The following is a 15,422-nucleotide window of genomic DNA, read 5'->3' on the forward strand; positions in this document are numbered from 1 at the left end:
CTTGTGGAATTTTTGTCATTTGTGCTCTGGCTTTCATAATGGCAACTGTTACAATTGAAATAATTTGCATACATCTGAAGCCTTAGTAGTTTCTGTTGTGGGTAAAAAAAATGACTGACTACCCATGATGCATTGATGGTGCTCTTCAGAGATGGAAAATAGGAGGCAGAACAGTCTTACTCAGTTAACTGACACCATTAAACTGTTACCCATGGTCTCTCAAACTGTTACGCAGTCTCTCAATAATGTGTGGAAATTAGCTTAGAGCTGACTGCTTATTAATACTGTGAGAGGCTGGATCAGAAATCTTTTGTACCAGTGTATATGGAGATTAGCTTTCAGAATAAAACCCAGAGAGGAATACAATACACATTTGACAGTCTTTATTGTAAGGAGAAGAGGTTCACAAGCATCTGATTCAATTCAGCACACACATACACAGAGTTCCTAAGATATGGATAGGTTGGAAAATAGATTTTGTAATAGAAATAGGGTATGGGGCAAATACCACCAGATAGTGCAATGAAGATCCAGGGTTCAGAACCAAACAGCCTGCGTCTGGTTCCCGGGGGCGGGGGGTGTTGCACGGGTGAGAACAACAGCAAAGGCGAAGAGATGTTAGTGGTGCTGAACAAAGGTTTCGGGGGGGGGGTAGGATTTTTATGGTAAATATTCACTTCTGGGAGTGTTAGGGCTATCTTTAGGGGCTGGTGGGTCAGCCTTTGGGAGGGTTTTTTGGGTGGATGTTGTTGAGAAACAATGGAGTTCTGTGAGGTGGTCAAAAGTAAGTTAGTTTCAGGAGGGAGTTTTGGGTTAAGATAACCAGGGAAGGGAATGGATCAGCAATTGTCTTGTGGCTGAAATACTGTATTCATTTGGCAGTGCTATTTCATGTTGGGAATACATTCTTCTGTGAAACTGAAAATATGCTGACATGACAGGCTGTAAGCAGGAGACCCAGAAAACCATTCTTTTAGGTGAAACTGGAGAGTGCCAGAGAGGACTTATCTCTGCAATGCCAACATCCTCTTTCTAGGCTGGCACGTGCGCAGGGAGACCTGAGAAGCACCCCCCATCACCACTATGCCTATCTCTGCAATGCCAACATCCTCTTTCTAGGCTGGCACATGGGCAGGGAGACCTGAGAAGCACCCCCCATCACCACTATGCCAGAGTGGCACGCTAACACCGGCATGACTGCATGCAATCAAGTGTAGGGAAAGAGACATTGTGGAGAAATGCCCGAGTTAATTAGGTAATACGTTCTGGAACCCACAAGATGGTATTCCAAGAACTGTAGGGTAGAGGTGTGTGTACTACAGAGAGAAAAGTTGGGAAGAACAGTTGATACTGCATCCTATGATACTACATCCAAGTGCCACTCTAAAATAATAAAGTTGCATAATTCTGCACCAGCAACCAAGCATCCTTCCATTGTGCCTGCAATGATCAGCACTTCCAGAAGTGATTTAATTGCAGAAATCCACTTGAGGACTCCACTTTTTTTCCTGAGAAGCAGGATATGATTATGTTTGACAGTTCTCTGGCTCTCTTAATAAGCAGCAGTAGGTGCCAATAAACTAATAGAATTCACCTGCCAGTTTAAAATTAGGTATCCATAGCCTTTCCTTTTTTGTGCTAGAGCAAACGGACAGACACACAACTTTATGCAAAAAAACTAATCAATACCTGTCATTTAATAAACTATTGGATTTCAGGGTGATCAATTAAATTCTGTAACATGCAAATAGGAAATGGAGAACAAGATGGCTACATGTAACCAACCTAAGTTTAATAGGGACCTTGGAATTTCAATTCACTTGCTGACTGTTGTTTAGTTAATAATTCGCAACTTTTAAATTTTCCTAGGGAATCCTGGGAGGATTAAAAAAGGATAGCTGTGAAAAAAAGGTCCAGTGGCACCTTAAAATATTTAAAACATTTAAATGTGCAAATTTGAGCATATCTGAGGAAGTGAGTTGTGACGTCAACATGCTCACACTGAAATAAAAATTAGTCTTCAAGATCCCACTGGACTCTTGTTTTGTTTCCTTCACATAAGATTACTTTTCTATGGACCAGCTTCTATGGAAAAGAACCTGCCTATTCTGACCAGTATACTGAATTTGTACGTTATAGTATATTCTGGGACTCTCATAGTCCAATGCCATTCTGAAAACAGAGATAGTAAGAAAACCAATAGTTTGTGTTACAGTGAAACTTATTCTGTTGACTTTTTGTATCCTCTTCTGAACACCTGATCAAAAAATTCATTGTATTTTTTCAAAAATGTCACTTATGGTTTCAGAATAGAGTACATAAAGGAAAACAGATGCTGCATGAAAAGCTAGATAGTCACAGCTGGAAATTTGTTAATCCACATAGTATCATATGTAAGGGGGTGGGGGAGAGAAAGAGAGATAAGGTATCAAACCACCCCATGCACCAGTTTTCTGTTGCTGCTGTTGTTGAACAATAGTAGTGCTATACTTGTCAGGACACAAATCAGAAACAATGGCAGGACCTTAAAAGCTACACACAGCATAAATTTCCAAATGTTATATTTATTCAATTAAAAACTGACACTTGATAATGGTCACATGAACACTAGGGAACCATATCTACATTTTCCTGAAGTCAGATAATGAAAATTGAACAGGTTTTTCTACATATACAAATCTAATGCCAATTTTTAAAAATGCAAAACCAAGACAATGTGAAATCAACACTGAAAAGTATCCAATTAGACAATTTAAAAAATAAATACTCCTTTAACTTTAAGAATAAAAAACACTTTCAAAGCAGCTGTATCTTTAAGAACATTTCCCCCAAAAAGTCTTCCATAAATTTTGATTGTCTACTAGTGCAGCACCTGTCAGTCAGAGCTGGGATCTGTATATCAGGCAACACAGTTATTTTGTTCATACACAGTGTTTTGTTTGCTTTGTGTGTGTGTGTGTTACTAGTAGGTACAACACCTTTGCACAATATAAGCCCGTCATGTTTGTAGCAACACCTATGAAGATGAAAAAGCATGAAACACAGCAAACAGACTTAAAAATACTTGTTTATTAAAAGACAGAGGAATGTAGTGTTAAAAATATATATTGACAAACTACCCAGCTTTGTGAACAAATTAAATTTTTAAGTTATCTCAAATCTTGTCTCATGCACTGTAAATTTTACCATTTAGCTTTATTTCTGCAAATAAGACTCCCTGCTTCTTGGAGGGAGAGCTTTTCCTCCCTTGTAAATCCAATCAGCTCCCTTCCCATCATGTTTCAATGATAAAATTCCAACCTGGACAATTTATGAGATGAACACATATGCTGAAAGTACACGACACCATAACATTAAACACACACACACACAAAATGGTGTTACCTCTAGAAATGCTAACTATTCTACAATTATGACTGAAGCAGTCTACTAAAGGCCACATCTGTAAACCCTCTACACATTTTTATCCTAAGGACCACTTAGAATCATTTAAAAGGCTCTAACAAGCCTCCTGTTGATATCTCTCTGACAATTGTGCAATATTTAAAAAAAACAGCTCTAAAACCCCCTCAGATGTAGATTTATCCATTTCCCACAAAGTCAACCTGTTTTCAATGCCCACATAATCTCAGATTCAGAGCCTCAAAGGATCACCAGATTGAGAAACATTTTCCAGCAATACCTCTTTGACAATATTCTACATTCCAATACCTTTGGGATCCTCCCATGCCTAAAATAATAAACTGCATTTCAAATAAAATCACACCCTCAATAAAGTGCTTAAAGTTTGTACACATCTTTTATCTTGCGCTAATTCAATGTGATACTCAAATATGATGGGAGGACGACCACCTTAGAAAGGTAACAGCATGGCACTTCAGAGCAGCAAACGTCTTTGACTTGCCCTCTTTGGGCTACTGCCTTGGTTCAACCAGTGGGTTAGTGGTATCAGCCAGATTCCTCTTAGCCGAGTGTTTTAAAAGAAGTATTTCCTAATCATCTCAAAAATGGGATTACCTGCCTAACAGCTGCCCCAACAGCACTGAGGCTAGTTGGGTCACTGCTCAGGCACGTCTTTCAGCATCTTGCTGAACTAGGACCTACGTTTTTGTGCTCACTATATAGATGATGTCGACGGTTGGCAACAGACAGGGGGTCTGCAGAAGGTGGTGAAGCGCTGGAGCCAGGGCCCCAGGAAGTAAACGAGTAGGTAAAAATAATGGAAGGCATATGGAGAGCTCTGACTATACTCTTTTAATATGTGTACAAATATAGTATATATATATATTAAATATAATATAAAAATATCTATACAATTCCCTCTCACATTCCCAGAGGCTCATCTTTGAGTCTTCTCCCCCCCACCCCCACCCCACTCTCACCTCAGTTTAGGCAAACCTAAATCTTATTTCTTTCGCTTCAGTAACACTTCATCAGACTTTCGGCTGTTTTTCTTTTTGCTTTAGCACTAGTGCATTACCATGACATTCACTTACAGATCACCAATCTCCACATTCTCACCCACGTAGAGACATTTGGCCACATTACGTTCCAGGCGGTGGAGCATTCCCTCTTGTAAGAACTACTAGGAAAAACAACAGCCTTGCAAAAGCAGCAGCTTTTATCAGGAGACCCAGAGACCAGGTCTTCGTCCTGGCTTAGAAAAAAACTCATGTTCAACAAAACCAAACAGTTCCCTTAAGAGCACCACTTTATACTACAACAACAGTAGAGGGAAGGACAGGGGGCTCCTTTAATTAAGTTGGGCCAAGGTGCAGAGATTTTTTTTTCCAGACATTAGGCAAACCTTTTCGAGTCAACTACTGCTTCTCCACCATTACTTGCTAAAGACAATGGAAAGCACCTAATATTTTCACCCTCTAAGGCCCTGCAGTCTTTTATATAATATCCACTAAGAGCTGCATTTATGCCAAATAAGTAGTCACCTGTCCAGTGATTGTCTGCTACCTTTTCACTAACCACAAATACCAATGCTTTGGCCATTCTGTAAGCACCATTAAAGCTTTCGCGGCATTTTCATTTCCCAGCATTTTCATTACTATCAATAGCTTAAAGCCCAAGAGGACAATCTCCGCTAAATAATCTACTTAAAGCATGGACCTTTGTTCGATACAGCCTAATTTGGGATTGGAAACAAAAGACAGTGGCCAGACATTAATTTATTAAAATATACGCTTTCCATACACAGAGGAACTTCTGGAATGCCACAAAATCTCTTTAATGAATGCAGACAGGTGGTTTCCTAGATAGGTTCTCAGACCCTGTTCAAAGGGAACGAATTAGTCCAATTCTTTGGTTGATTTCTTATCATGCTGCTTCTTTTCGCTGTGGTCCTGCTAATAGTCTGTTAGTTGTAATGGGGAAAAGCAGGGAACGTGGCAGGGTACGGCCACAAAAAGCATTCACAGGAAGTTAGCCTCAAAATCATTGCTGCTACCACTTGCTATGGTGTTGCTTTTGAAGCAGGCTTTGTTCACCCAGCATTACAATCTCAGCATCCCACCGCACTTTGGTTATATTAATAAAGCTCTTCTATAATACTCCTCCGTAATTCAGATTTTCCCTGCTCATAACCATTTCATTAACCAATCTATTTTGTATTAGCATGTTTTGCTCTGCAGATGTGGTTTTTAAAACTAGTACCATATAACCTATTCGCTGTATATTTTTTTAAAAAGTGTACAGAATTTCTGTTGGAACTTTTTATTATCTTTAAAGTGAATTTACCATCTGAAGTCTTAGTTTAACACCATCCCTTTTAAAAACTGACGTCCTGATGGTCTCTTTTATCTTGCATGAAATTTCAGTCACAAAAGGAATTCTACTAACTGCAAGTCATGTCTGTACTGATATCATTTAGAAGAACTCTATTTCTTATCAGGCAGCTAGTTAAGAAAAACCGATTCAATGGTGCATGCCCCAGGTTAGCAGTTTAAAAAAGTGCCAATGTTTTCAAAACACTTCAATCTCTATTTGTATAATTTTCAAAATACTTGTATATACAAATGTAGTAGAGAAATATGAGGCATGCTTTGTTAACAATGTTCTAAGACTTCAAAAATGGTCACTGATTTAACAGAATGTAATTTGAGATGTTTAACATTATCACCTGAATCAAAACCAAGGCACTATGGGTATTTTTGTTTTGTTCAAATGACCCTGAATCATTTCTGACTAAATGAAGGTCAAAATTTGCAATGGAGAATAAAAAGATTCCAACATATTCCGAGAAGTTACATTTCTCACCACAGAGAAAGTTAAAAAGTGCCTACAATTATTAAATTCAAAGGTTTTTTTGTGCAAATTACTCCTCCTATAATTGAGACATTCTTGAAAACCGCTTTCATATTTTTAAACATTGTTACATAAATATTTCCAACTATGAATTATATCAAAAGATAACTTTGGGGAGTAAAATTCGAAACCATCCACAATAATAGCAGTGCAAATTCCTATTTTTTCCACCCACGGAAAAAAAAATTGAATATCTATGAAATTACAAATGATATTTATGAAACCAAATGCCTTGAACTCTGATGCATAACCCTTCACAGTTCAAAGTGTTTCATCAATAATATAACTCCAAAATTTCCACAAGCCAGCACACTATATTACCTCATTGAACAAACTCTTGACATCACAGATAAAGCACAGATGGGAGACTTGTGCCCACATTACAGGTGAGAATGAATGGTGACGCGTATCATAGAAGGTAAATTGGTAAAAAACAGATGGAAATGGTAGTTTGAGCCATTGTGTGAAAATTTAGGGAAAAACATATTCAAACCAACAGTTTCATGCATTATATAAAATATTCCACTCTTGCCTCTTATCCAGACATATACACAGTATTTTACAGTATCTGTACAAATGAAAAATTTGATTCCACACAATATTTTGAAAATATTTACTGTCCTGTAATGAAAATATTAACTGTCTTTTGGAGCATAATTGCAGGCGTTCTAAAAACAAAACAAAAACTGCTGTGGCAACAGCATGTCCCCTGTAACAATTAATTAGAGAGAACTGCTAAAAAGAAAATCACAATATTTAAGTGCCCTCCTCGGTCCACGGAATCTTTTGAGACTTGATCTGGACAAGTTAACACGTGGCAGCACATGCCCTTGAAGGAACAACAAAACAAAAAAGGTGGAGCAACCAGGTCCCTGACAAAGGTAGCCACGACCTTCTCCCCATCACTTCTGGGCTGATTTGCTCCAAAGGTGCCTTTCAGCAGCATCTCACATTCTTTGCCTCAGCAGAAACATCCCAAGCATGTAGGATATTCAATACTGCACTTGGGAAAGTCTTCCCTTTCCTGTCACCGGTGCAACTATCTGTGAGCAGACTCTCGCCCCGCTCTGTTTGCTTTTGGAAGCAGCAGAGCCTCCACGCTATTGGGGCTGAACTTTGGAAGGCTCAGTCATGCTGTCAGTTCTGTGTCGTGGAAGTTGCTGCTGCTGCTGGGACTGATGCTGCTGGTGGTGCGACGTAGTAAAAGTGCTTTGTTGTAGCGGGAAAGCAGCAGAGAGGATAAGCTGAGTCGACTGGTTTCCGTGGAGCAACCGGGATGTCTGAAAACGTACAGAAGAGAGACAGTGAGGCATCTGAATCCTGAGAATATACCTGTTACTCTGAGCAGGTCGTCTCCACTGAGGCTGGGGGAATTAGCTGAAGACAGAGAGTGGAAGGGGGTAGCTGGAATCGATAACCTGTGTATACCAGGACTGTCCTGGGTGAGAATTCTCAATTGAGCAGGCAGTTGCCTAATTAAAATTGGTTTTACTAGAGAATAAAAACAATAAAAAGCAAGAAATAATGAATGTACACATGCAAGGCAGGAAAAGGAGATAGTCTCGAAGGGATGTCCACAAAAGCAGTGCTGAGGGGAAAACAACCAGCGTTTCTGGTAGTAAAGAAAGAGACCCCCCCCCATGCAAGTGGGGGTGGGTACTCAGATCTAAGGGTCTCACACACACTATGAATGGTCAAAAGCCCAATACTTATATCCCAAAATGAAGTGGAATAAGGTCAGCTGACAGGAAAGCCATAAAACAAAGGGGTCCATCAAAAGGGCAGGAGGGCTTGATGGACTGGTAGGTCCCATGAAAATGCCTGGGCCATTCCCTTGAATACTGACTGACTGGATGGATGGGAGCAAATAGGCTGGGTTATGGGCTGTTCACCCTAGGGGTGACACAATGGAGGTTAGCTAGTCCCATTGTTTAGCCAGGCACACCTATGGGCCAGGGGAAATGTTCAGCTAACAGCCTCCTTCCTGCCCAGGCTTGATATATCAAATGGATCCCAAAACTCTCTGAGGGGCATCTATTTGGGGGCGGGGGAGAGCAGTGCCCTGCTGTGATGCCTGTCTTTAACCCCCCCACGCCCCCACGCCCCCATGCCTCCACGGCACCCTTTAATGGGAGGAGAGATCTGACTGCTCGCAGGCTGGTATAGTTTGCCCAGGACAACGTCATTTTCTGATCTCAGGGGAGAAAGATGGTGTACAAATATCAAGATAAATACATAAATATTCCCATTTTGCTGGTCTCAGAAAGGAATACTTGTTAAGCAGATTGCGTGAATTCACTGGCTTCACATTCTGCCTTCAATTGCTAGGATGCAGCTTTATTTCTTATGCACATACTTTAAACCATGTCTTGCCATAGAGGTACTCAAATGGGGGTCCAGGAGGATGCTCCATGAGAGTCTGTGGAAGAAGCAGAGAGCCCTCTGGTGCTAGGGCACCACTGCTGTGCTGCAGTACAAAATTTGGCAAGGCACGGCATGGTGTTTCAATCAAGAACAGCATTTGCGGTATGGCAGCACAGAAGGATGGGATAAAAAGAGTCCTGCCTTAAACTCTCACATACTCTGAGGATGGCTGTTGTGGTATGAGCAAAAGACTGTGCAGGGGTGTCATAAAAATCTCCTAAATAAATAAAGGGGGTGGCAGCCACAGAGTTACTTTCAAATTGACTCTTGGAATTCCAAGCAAGTGGCTACTTCAGGAAGCATGGTGGTGACAAGGGCTGTGAACTGACTTTGGTAACAAGGAGAGGTGGCTGTTGCTAAGATACTCATTGCCAAGGTACTATCAGGGCCAATCAGAGGGGTCCCCGGAAGGGCACCTGGCCCAAGCCTCAAGCTCAAATGGGTCTTCGAATGTAAACTCTTTTAATTTTTTTCCCCACAATTGACAGGTTTCTCAACTTATTTTTATGTGACCACATGTGGACATTTGGTATTTTTATTATGGCTAGAAGCCTCAACAACTCTGAAAACATCCAGACCTCTGAAAACATCTGCCCACAATTAGTGGAGAGCCAGCGTGGTGCATGGAACCAGACTTGTTTCCCTGCTCCTACACATAAAGCCTACTGGGTGCCTGTGGGATAGTCACACTTTCTCAGAACTCTCTCAGCTCCACCACCTCACAAGATGTCTGTTGTGAGGAAAGAAAGGGTAAAGAAGTATGCAAGCCCTTTTGAGTCCCCTTGCAATAGAGAAAGGGGGTATAAATCCAATCTATTACGCCTCTCCTTTTCTATGCAGAATTCTTCCCGTTCTCTCCCCTCCCCCTTATCTACACTGCAAGTTCCCATGTAAACTCTTTTGAGTTCCATGTTAAAAGAAAAATGTATGTAACCGTAGCAAAAGAGTTTCAACAAATTAGGGAATGACCAAGGTCATCTGCTTGACAAAATTATCGCCTGCTACTATCTAGGCATTTTTCCTTAGCTCCTCTTTTCACCTTCTCCGTTTCTACCATTCATTGAGGTGTGTGAAGATGCCTGTTCCAAGACAGTCCAGGATTCAAACAACGACTTAGGCTCATAGAAGGCACTGACGTTCAACAAGTTAAATTCACTTGTTTCTTTGAATATCTGACTCTCAAGCCATATCACAAACTACTTTTAAAATAGAAAATCTCCTCCCTTTCTAACAAAGCTTGTCCTCCGGCACAGGTGAAGTGGGTAAGTGTTCATAAAAGGAAGCCTTGAGCCCCTCTAAGCATACGGAGCTTGGTCTTGTTTGCATTCGGACCTATATTCATTCTGTACAGTGCTTCTGCATTTACAGATCCTACTCATTCTCACACAACTAAGAATATTTAACTTCTGGCTGCTCCTTGCCTCTTATCAACAGAAGGCCAGTAGCTACTCCAAAGAACTGCTAACCACAAGATGCGTTCTAAAGCCTCTGCTGTTATCATAAACAATGTAAAGAAACTTGAAGTCAATAAATGAAGCTCTCAAATGAGTGTTTCCATTTTCATGCAATGTTAGAAGGACACATGAAACAACCCACAGGAATATACATCTTGAACTCAATACCCTTTACCCTTCTTTAAAGACAAGCTCTCCCCAGAGGAGGCCATTGAGTCAAGGAGGGCTGTTTGTTGGAGAGTTTCTATCCCTTGGTCAATGGCTCAGGATGCCATCATCTCCCACCAGACCCTGGAGCCATAGGGCCAAACCGTGACAAGAAGGGTCTTGACTTATTTATGTGCACTGCAAACTCATCCCACAGTAACGGACACAGGATGTGCCTCTACCTGTAAGAACTGCTGCGGATGTTGTGTCAGCTGAGTCTGGGACGGCTGCTGAACTGTAGCGAGCTGTTGCTGCTGCTGCTGCTGTTGCTCCTGCTGGCTCTGCTGCTGCTGCTGCTGCTGCTGCTGCTGCGTTATTGATAATGTCTGTGGTTGCTGCTGCTGCTGTGCAGCAAAAGTAGGGTAGGCCGTCACCACCTGCCCCATAAACATAGTGCTTGGTACCATGACTGCCCCACAGGCCACAGGAGCAGTGACCAGTTTGGTTACAAGTTGCTGGCCCTGGGAGAATCTGTAAGGAGGACAGAAACATCAGCTTTCCCTCTCCGTTTGACAATCACTGCACCTGGAGTACTCTGAAAGTGAAGGAAGCTCGCACAAACTAGCCTTATATCCCAGTGCGCTCTGCTCTACAACTTCTCTACATGGCATTCAAGACACAACAAAACAGGCCCTTCTGGATCAGGCTGAGAGATCGGTCTAGCTCCCCTCAACTCCCTTTTTCCACAGTGGCCAGACAGATGGTTTAAGAAACCCCATAAGCACGGTGTGAAGGGGGCAGTCCCTCCTGCATGGGGCCATCACAGATTTTGTGGTAAACAGACATTGAGACCTCCACCGATACATTTCTCTAATCCTTTCTCAATCCATACCTTAAAGTTGCAAATTCAATAAGGTATTCCATAAATTACAAAGCACTTTACTTTGTCAGTCCCAAACTTACTCCCAATCGATTTCATTGAGCACCTTTAAATTCTAGTTCTTTGAGAAGTAACTAAAAAGGCATTTTAGCACTTTGTTCCTATTCTTAACCCAGAATAAAGGAGGTTTGTATCAAAATAAGAAATCTCCCCACTTTCTAGCATTCCCCTCATGGTTTCTTATATTGAATGTGATCCCTGGCTATCACCCGTTTGTTGTTGTTTTTTGCCATCTTAATCCCCTTCAAAGACAACTGATGTTGCAGAAAAAGAGAAAATTTAAATCTTCTAAAAAGGAATTATCTTTCAACACATACCTGATTTGTCTATCCTGGGTAAATGTGGTAATGGCAGCGTTCTGGTTGTTGCTTTGTGGTAATGAAGAAGGAATTTGAACAACATTTCCTGTGGCTGGCTGAGAAATCACCATAGTGTTATACAGCGGGGCTGACAGTGTGTTTTGAGATTGAGAAGTAAGAGAAGTCTGTTGATTATGCCCACTCAGAACATTTGGTTGATTATGCTGCAAAAAGAAAATATTGTGTCATTGAGATGATTCCGCACACCAGTACAGATCTGAACCCTTTTCCTCAACCTGAATGAAAACACAGATTGCTGAATAAGTCTGAGCTACAGAGAAATGCTCTTATATCATTATTATGCTAATAGCACAATATCTATTTCTGTGTTTAAATATAGTTAAAAATACATAAACCAAATACTAAGAAATGTGCGCCCTTTGATAGAAACACTATCCCCACAAATGACTCATATGTGAAATGGGGTGGCACAGACGTAGATGAAAGCATCCAGAGGTTTGACTGGTAAAGCTAATATTTATTGTGATATCATATAGAATTCTGGCAAGGAGGTACAAGATTTCTCCCAAAGATAAAATGAGTAGAAGATAACTTAAATCTACCATGACACTGATAATTCATTTTAATGAAAATAATTTTAAACAGTAGTTTAAAAATCTCAACTGAAACTGTTTTTAAATGTTTGGGTTAAATAATTAAACATGAAATTTCAAAGGGGAGGTTTAAATGTATTTATTTATATTTTTATTTATATCCCTCCCTCCCCAACAGGGCTCAGGGCGGCAGCAACACAGAATCCAAGTACAATAATAAAATAACCAACAGTGCAGTATTTAAAACAGCAAGACCAACTATAGATGATGAAAAATCCACCCACCCCCGCTTACTGCAACCATGGGAGGCCAATGATAGTGATGGTCAATGGGTCATATTTCATGGACTTGGGTTTTTAGGGTTCGGCTCATAGGCCAATGAAAAGAACTATAGTGGCTGAATCATAGAGTTGGAAGAAACCACAAGGGCCATCAATCCAACCCCTGCCCTGCAGGAAGACACAATCCAATCACTCCTGACAGACAGCCATCCAGCCTCTGTTTAAAAACCTCCAAAGAAGAAGATTCCACCACACGTTGAGACAGTGTATTTCACTAGCCCCATGATGCACTTTTGTTTTTGTCGAATAAATCTAGGGAGGCTCCAAACAGGGTTTTTTTCCCCCTTAACTTTATGAAGTTCACCTGGGCAACGTTTGAGATTCTCTTATGGAAGATATTTACAGTAACTCAACAAATGGAGTAGTAAATTAATTATAGGTTTTTTTTAATTTAAAAAGTAAATTGATTAATCTTTTCACTCAAAGCAGTTACTGTTTGCAGCATTATTTCTGAAAAATCAGGACTACCTGGTCTTGGAGAATAAATCTGTCATTGTAGAATCTGGAATTTATTTTGGAAGTTACCAAACATTACAGCTATGTTCTAGCTGGCATAATGTACCACAAAAGGCTTTAATAAATAGCCACTGATCTACTAGCCGTTGCATTAAGACAACAGCTGCTGCTTGACTACATATCTGATTTACCCCTGCAAGTTCCTTCATTTCTTTTAAATTTCCGCATTAAAAAGGTGGCAGAACGGCTCTTAAACTGATCCCTGGGGAAAGCCGACAGGAGCTACAGTGACCCCGGTTGAGGAATACAGAGTCCATGGGGATGCAGACAGAAGAAGGAGGTTTTCAACCACATACAAGTGAAGAGAGCACAACAATGTGATAAGTGATAGTGTCTACAAGGCTAGAAGGGCAAGAACACATAAATCCCCAGGTTAGGGACGAGACAGAGCCGCCACAAGTGTCTCTATGCTTCAATAGTAGAAGCATTCGACCTAAAATGGGAGCTGGAGTACAAGAGTTTTGAAGGAGGGACATTGATATAGTGGGCATCACAGAGACATGGTGGAATGGGAAGTGCCAGTGGGATACTGTTATCCCAGGTTACAGGCTCTGGGAAGGATAGGACAGGGGCGTATTGGGGTGGAGTGGCCCTCTACATCAAAGGAAACATAGTGTCACATAAAAATGAACAATGCAGGGGAGCTGATTCCCCTACTGCAGAAGCACTATGGATATCAATACCAGGGGTGAAGCATAGTTCTAACATTAGAATACTATTATCGTCCCCGACCAAAGCATACAAGAGGATTCTGAGATGGAAGAAAAAAAATTAGAGAGGCCAACAAGAAACAAAAATGTAAATTATTATTAAGGCTGATTTAACTATCTATATAAACTGGAAAATGCATGTTGTTCAGGTCACAGTAAGGAGAGAACATTCCCTGGATATGCTAAATGACTGAAGCAGATGGTTATTAGAACCAACCAGGAGATGTGATCCTAGATCTAATTCTATGGACAGGACCTGAATGCGGGGAAGTCAGTGTTGTTGAGCGATAGGGAACAGCGACCACAATGTGTCAGATTCAGTATCTCTGCATGCGAACAAGTGACAACTACTAATGTAGTTACATTTGCCTCAGAAAGGAAATTTCTCAAAGATGAGAGGATAGTCTTTTAGGAAGCTGAAAAGGAAAATCAAGAGAGTCAAAATGTCCAAGATGCTTGGAGGTTATTTAAAAACACAGTCACAAAGCTCAGCTGGAGATGTGTTCCATGAGTTAGGAGAAAGGCAGCCCAGTCAAAAGCCACCATGGTTAACAAAGAGGGCGTTGAAATTATTAGGAAAAAAGATGTCTTTTAGAAAATGGAAGTCCAACAACTGATAAAGAATACCAGAGAACACAAAATGGTGGCAAAGAAGCAAGTTAGCTGTAAGGGAGGCAAAAAAAAAAGGATTATGAGGAACACATGGCTGTGAACATCAAAACCAGCAACAAACAGTTCAAGTACATCAAAGCAGAAACCAGCAAAGGCGGTAGGCCCGTTAGATGACAAAGGAACAAAGGGTGCTAAAGATGACAGGGAGATTGCAAGATTCTTTGCATCTGTCTTCACCAAGAGTGAGAAAATTCCTGCACCTGAACCAAGCTTCTTAGGAGAATCAGAGGAACTAACAAAGAGAGTGGTAGACAAGGAAGAAGTTCTGGCAGCCATTGATAAACTAAATGTTACCAAATCCTGGCCCCAAGATTGCATTCACCCAGAGTTCTTAAAGAGCTCAAGCATGAAATTGCTGATCTTCTCACTTTAATATGCAACTTATCCTTGAAATCAGGCTCCATCCGGGCTGGAGATGGCCAATCACATAATCTTTAGAAAGGATCTAGGGGGGGACCGGAAATTACAGGCCAGTCAGTTTGACATCTATAGTAAATTAGTAGAATCTGTCATTAAAGATAAAATTATAAAACATGTAGAAAGAAAAAGCAAGACCTGCTGAGAAAGAGTCAGCATGGCTTTGCAGAACAATCCCTGTCTTACAAACTTACTAGAGTTCTTTGAGGATGTAAACAGGCATGTGGATGGGGAACAGTGGACATTGTCTACTTGGATTTCCAAAAGGCTTTTGACAAGTTCCTCACCAGAACTATTGAGAAAACTCAGCAATGAAGGAATAAGAGGGAAGTCCTCTATGGATTAAAAACTGGTTGAGAAACAGGAAGCAAAGTGGGTGTAAATGGAAATTCTCACAATGGAGAGATGTAGAGTGGTGTCCCCAAGGATCCGTATTAGGACAGTACTCTTTAACCTATTCATAAATGACCTGGAAGTAGGTGGAAGTAGCATAGTGTGGTTGCAGATGATACAAGTATGTAGGGTGGTGAGAACCACAAAGGACGAAGAGGAGCTCAATAGGACCTTGATAAA

The 15,422-nt window shown here is 40.9% G+C and overlaps 1 protein-coding gene across 2 annotated transcripts in view; it reads right to left on the reverse strand.

The window, feature by feature from the left end:
- Positions 1-2,544: 2,544 nt before the first annotated feature.
- The window catches only part of CLOCK (clock circadian regulator), a 61,370-nt gene continuing 48,492 nt past the window's right edge, over positions 2,545-15,422 (reverse strand). For both annotated transcript variants that reach the window (XM_048510214.1, XM_048510215.1), the window contains exons 20-22: positions 11,598-11,803; positions 10,583-10,871; positions 2,545-7,595 (exon numbers count right to left, since the gene is read on the reverse strand). In XM_048510214.1, the coding sequence (XP_048366171.1) occupies positions 7,416-7,595; positions 10,583-10,871; positions 11,598-11,803 (675 nt within the window). In that variant the 3' untranslated portion in view covers positions 2,545-7,415. The remainder of the gene's footprint in view (positions 7,596-10,582; positions 10,872-11,597; positions 11,804-15,422) is intronic.

The sequence above is a fragment of the Sphaerodactylus townsendi genome, linkage group LG10 (assembly GCF_021028975.2).
Source record: "Sphaerodactylus townsendi isolate TG3544 linkage group LG10, MPM_Stown_v2.3, whole genome shotgun sequence".
In the NCBI taxonomy this organism is placed as follows: domain Eukaryota; kingdom Metazoa; phylum Chordata; class Lepidosauria; order Squamata; family Sphaerodactylidae; genus Sphaerodactylus; species Sphaerodactylus townsendi.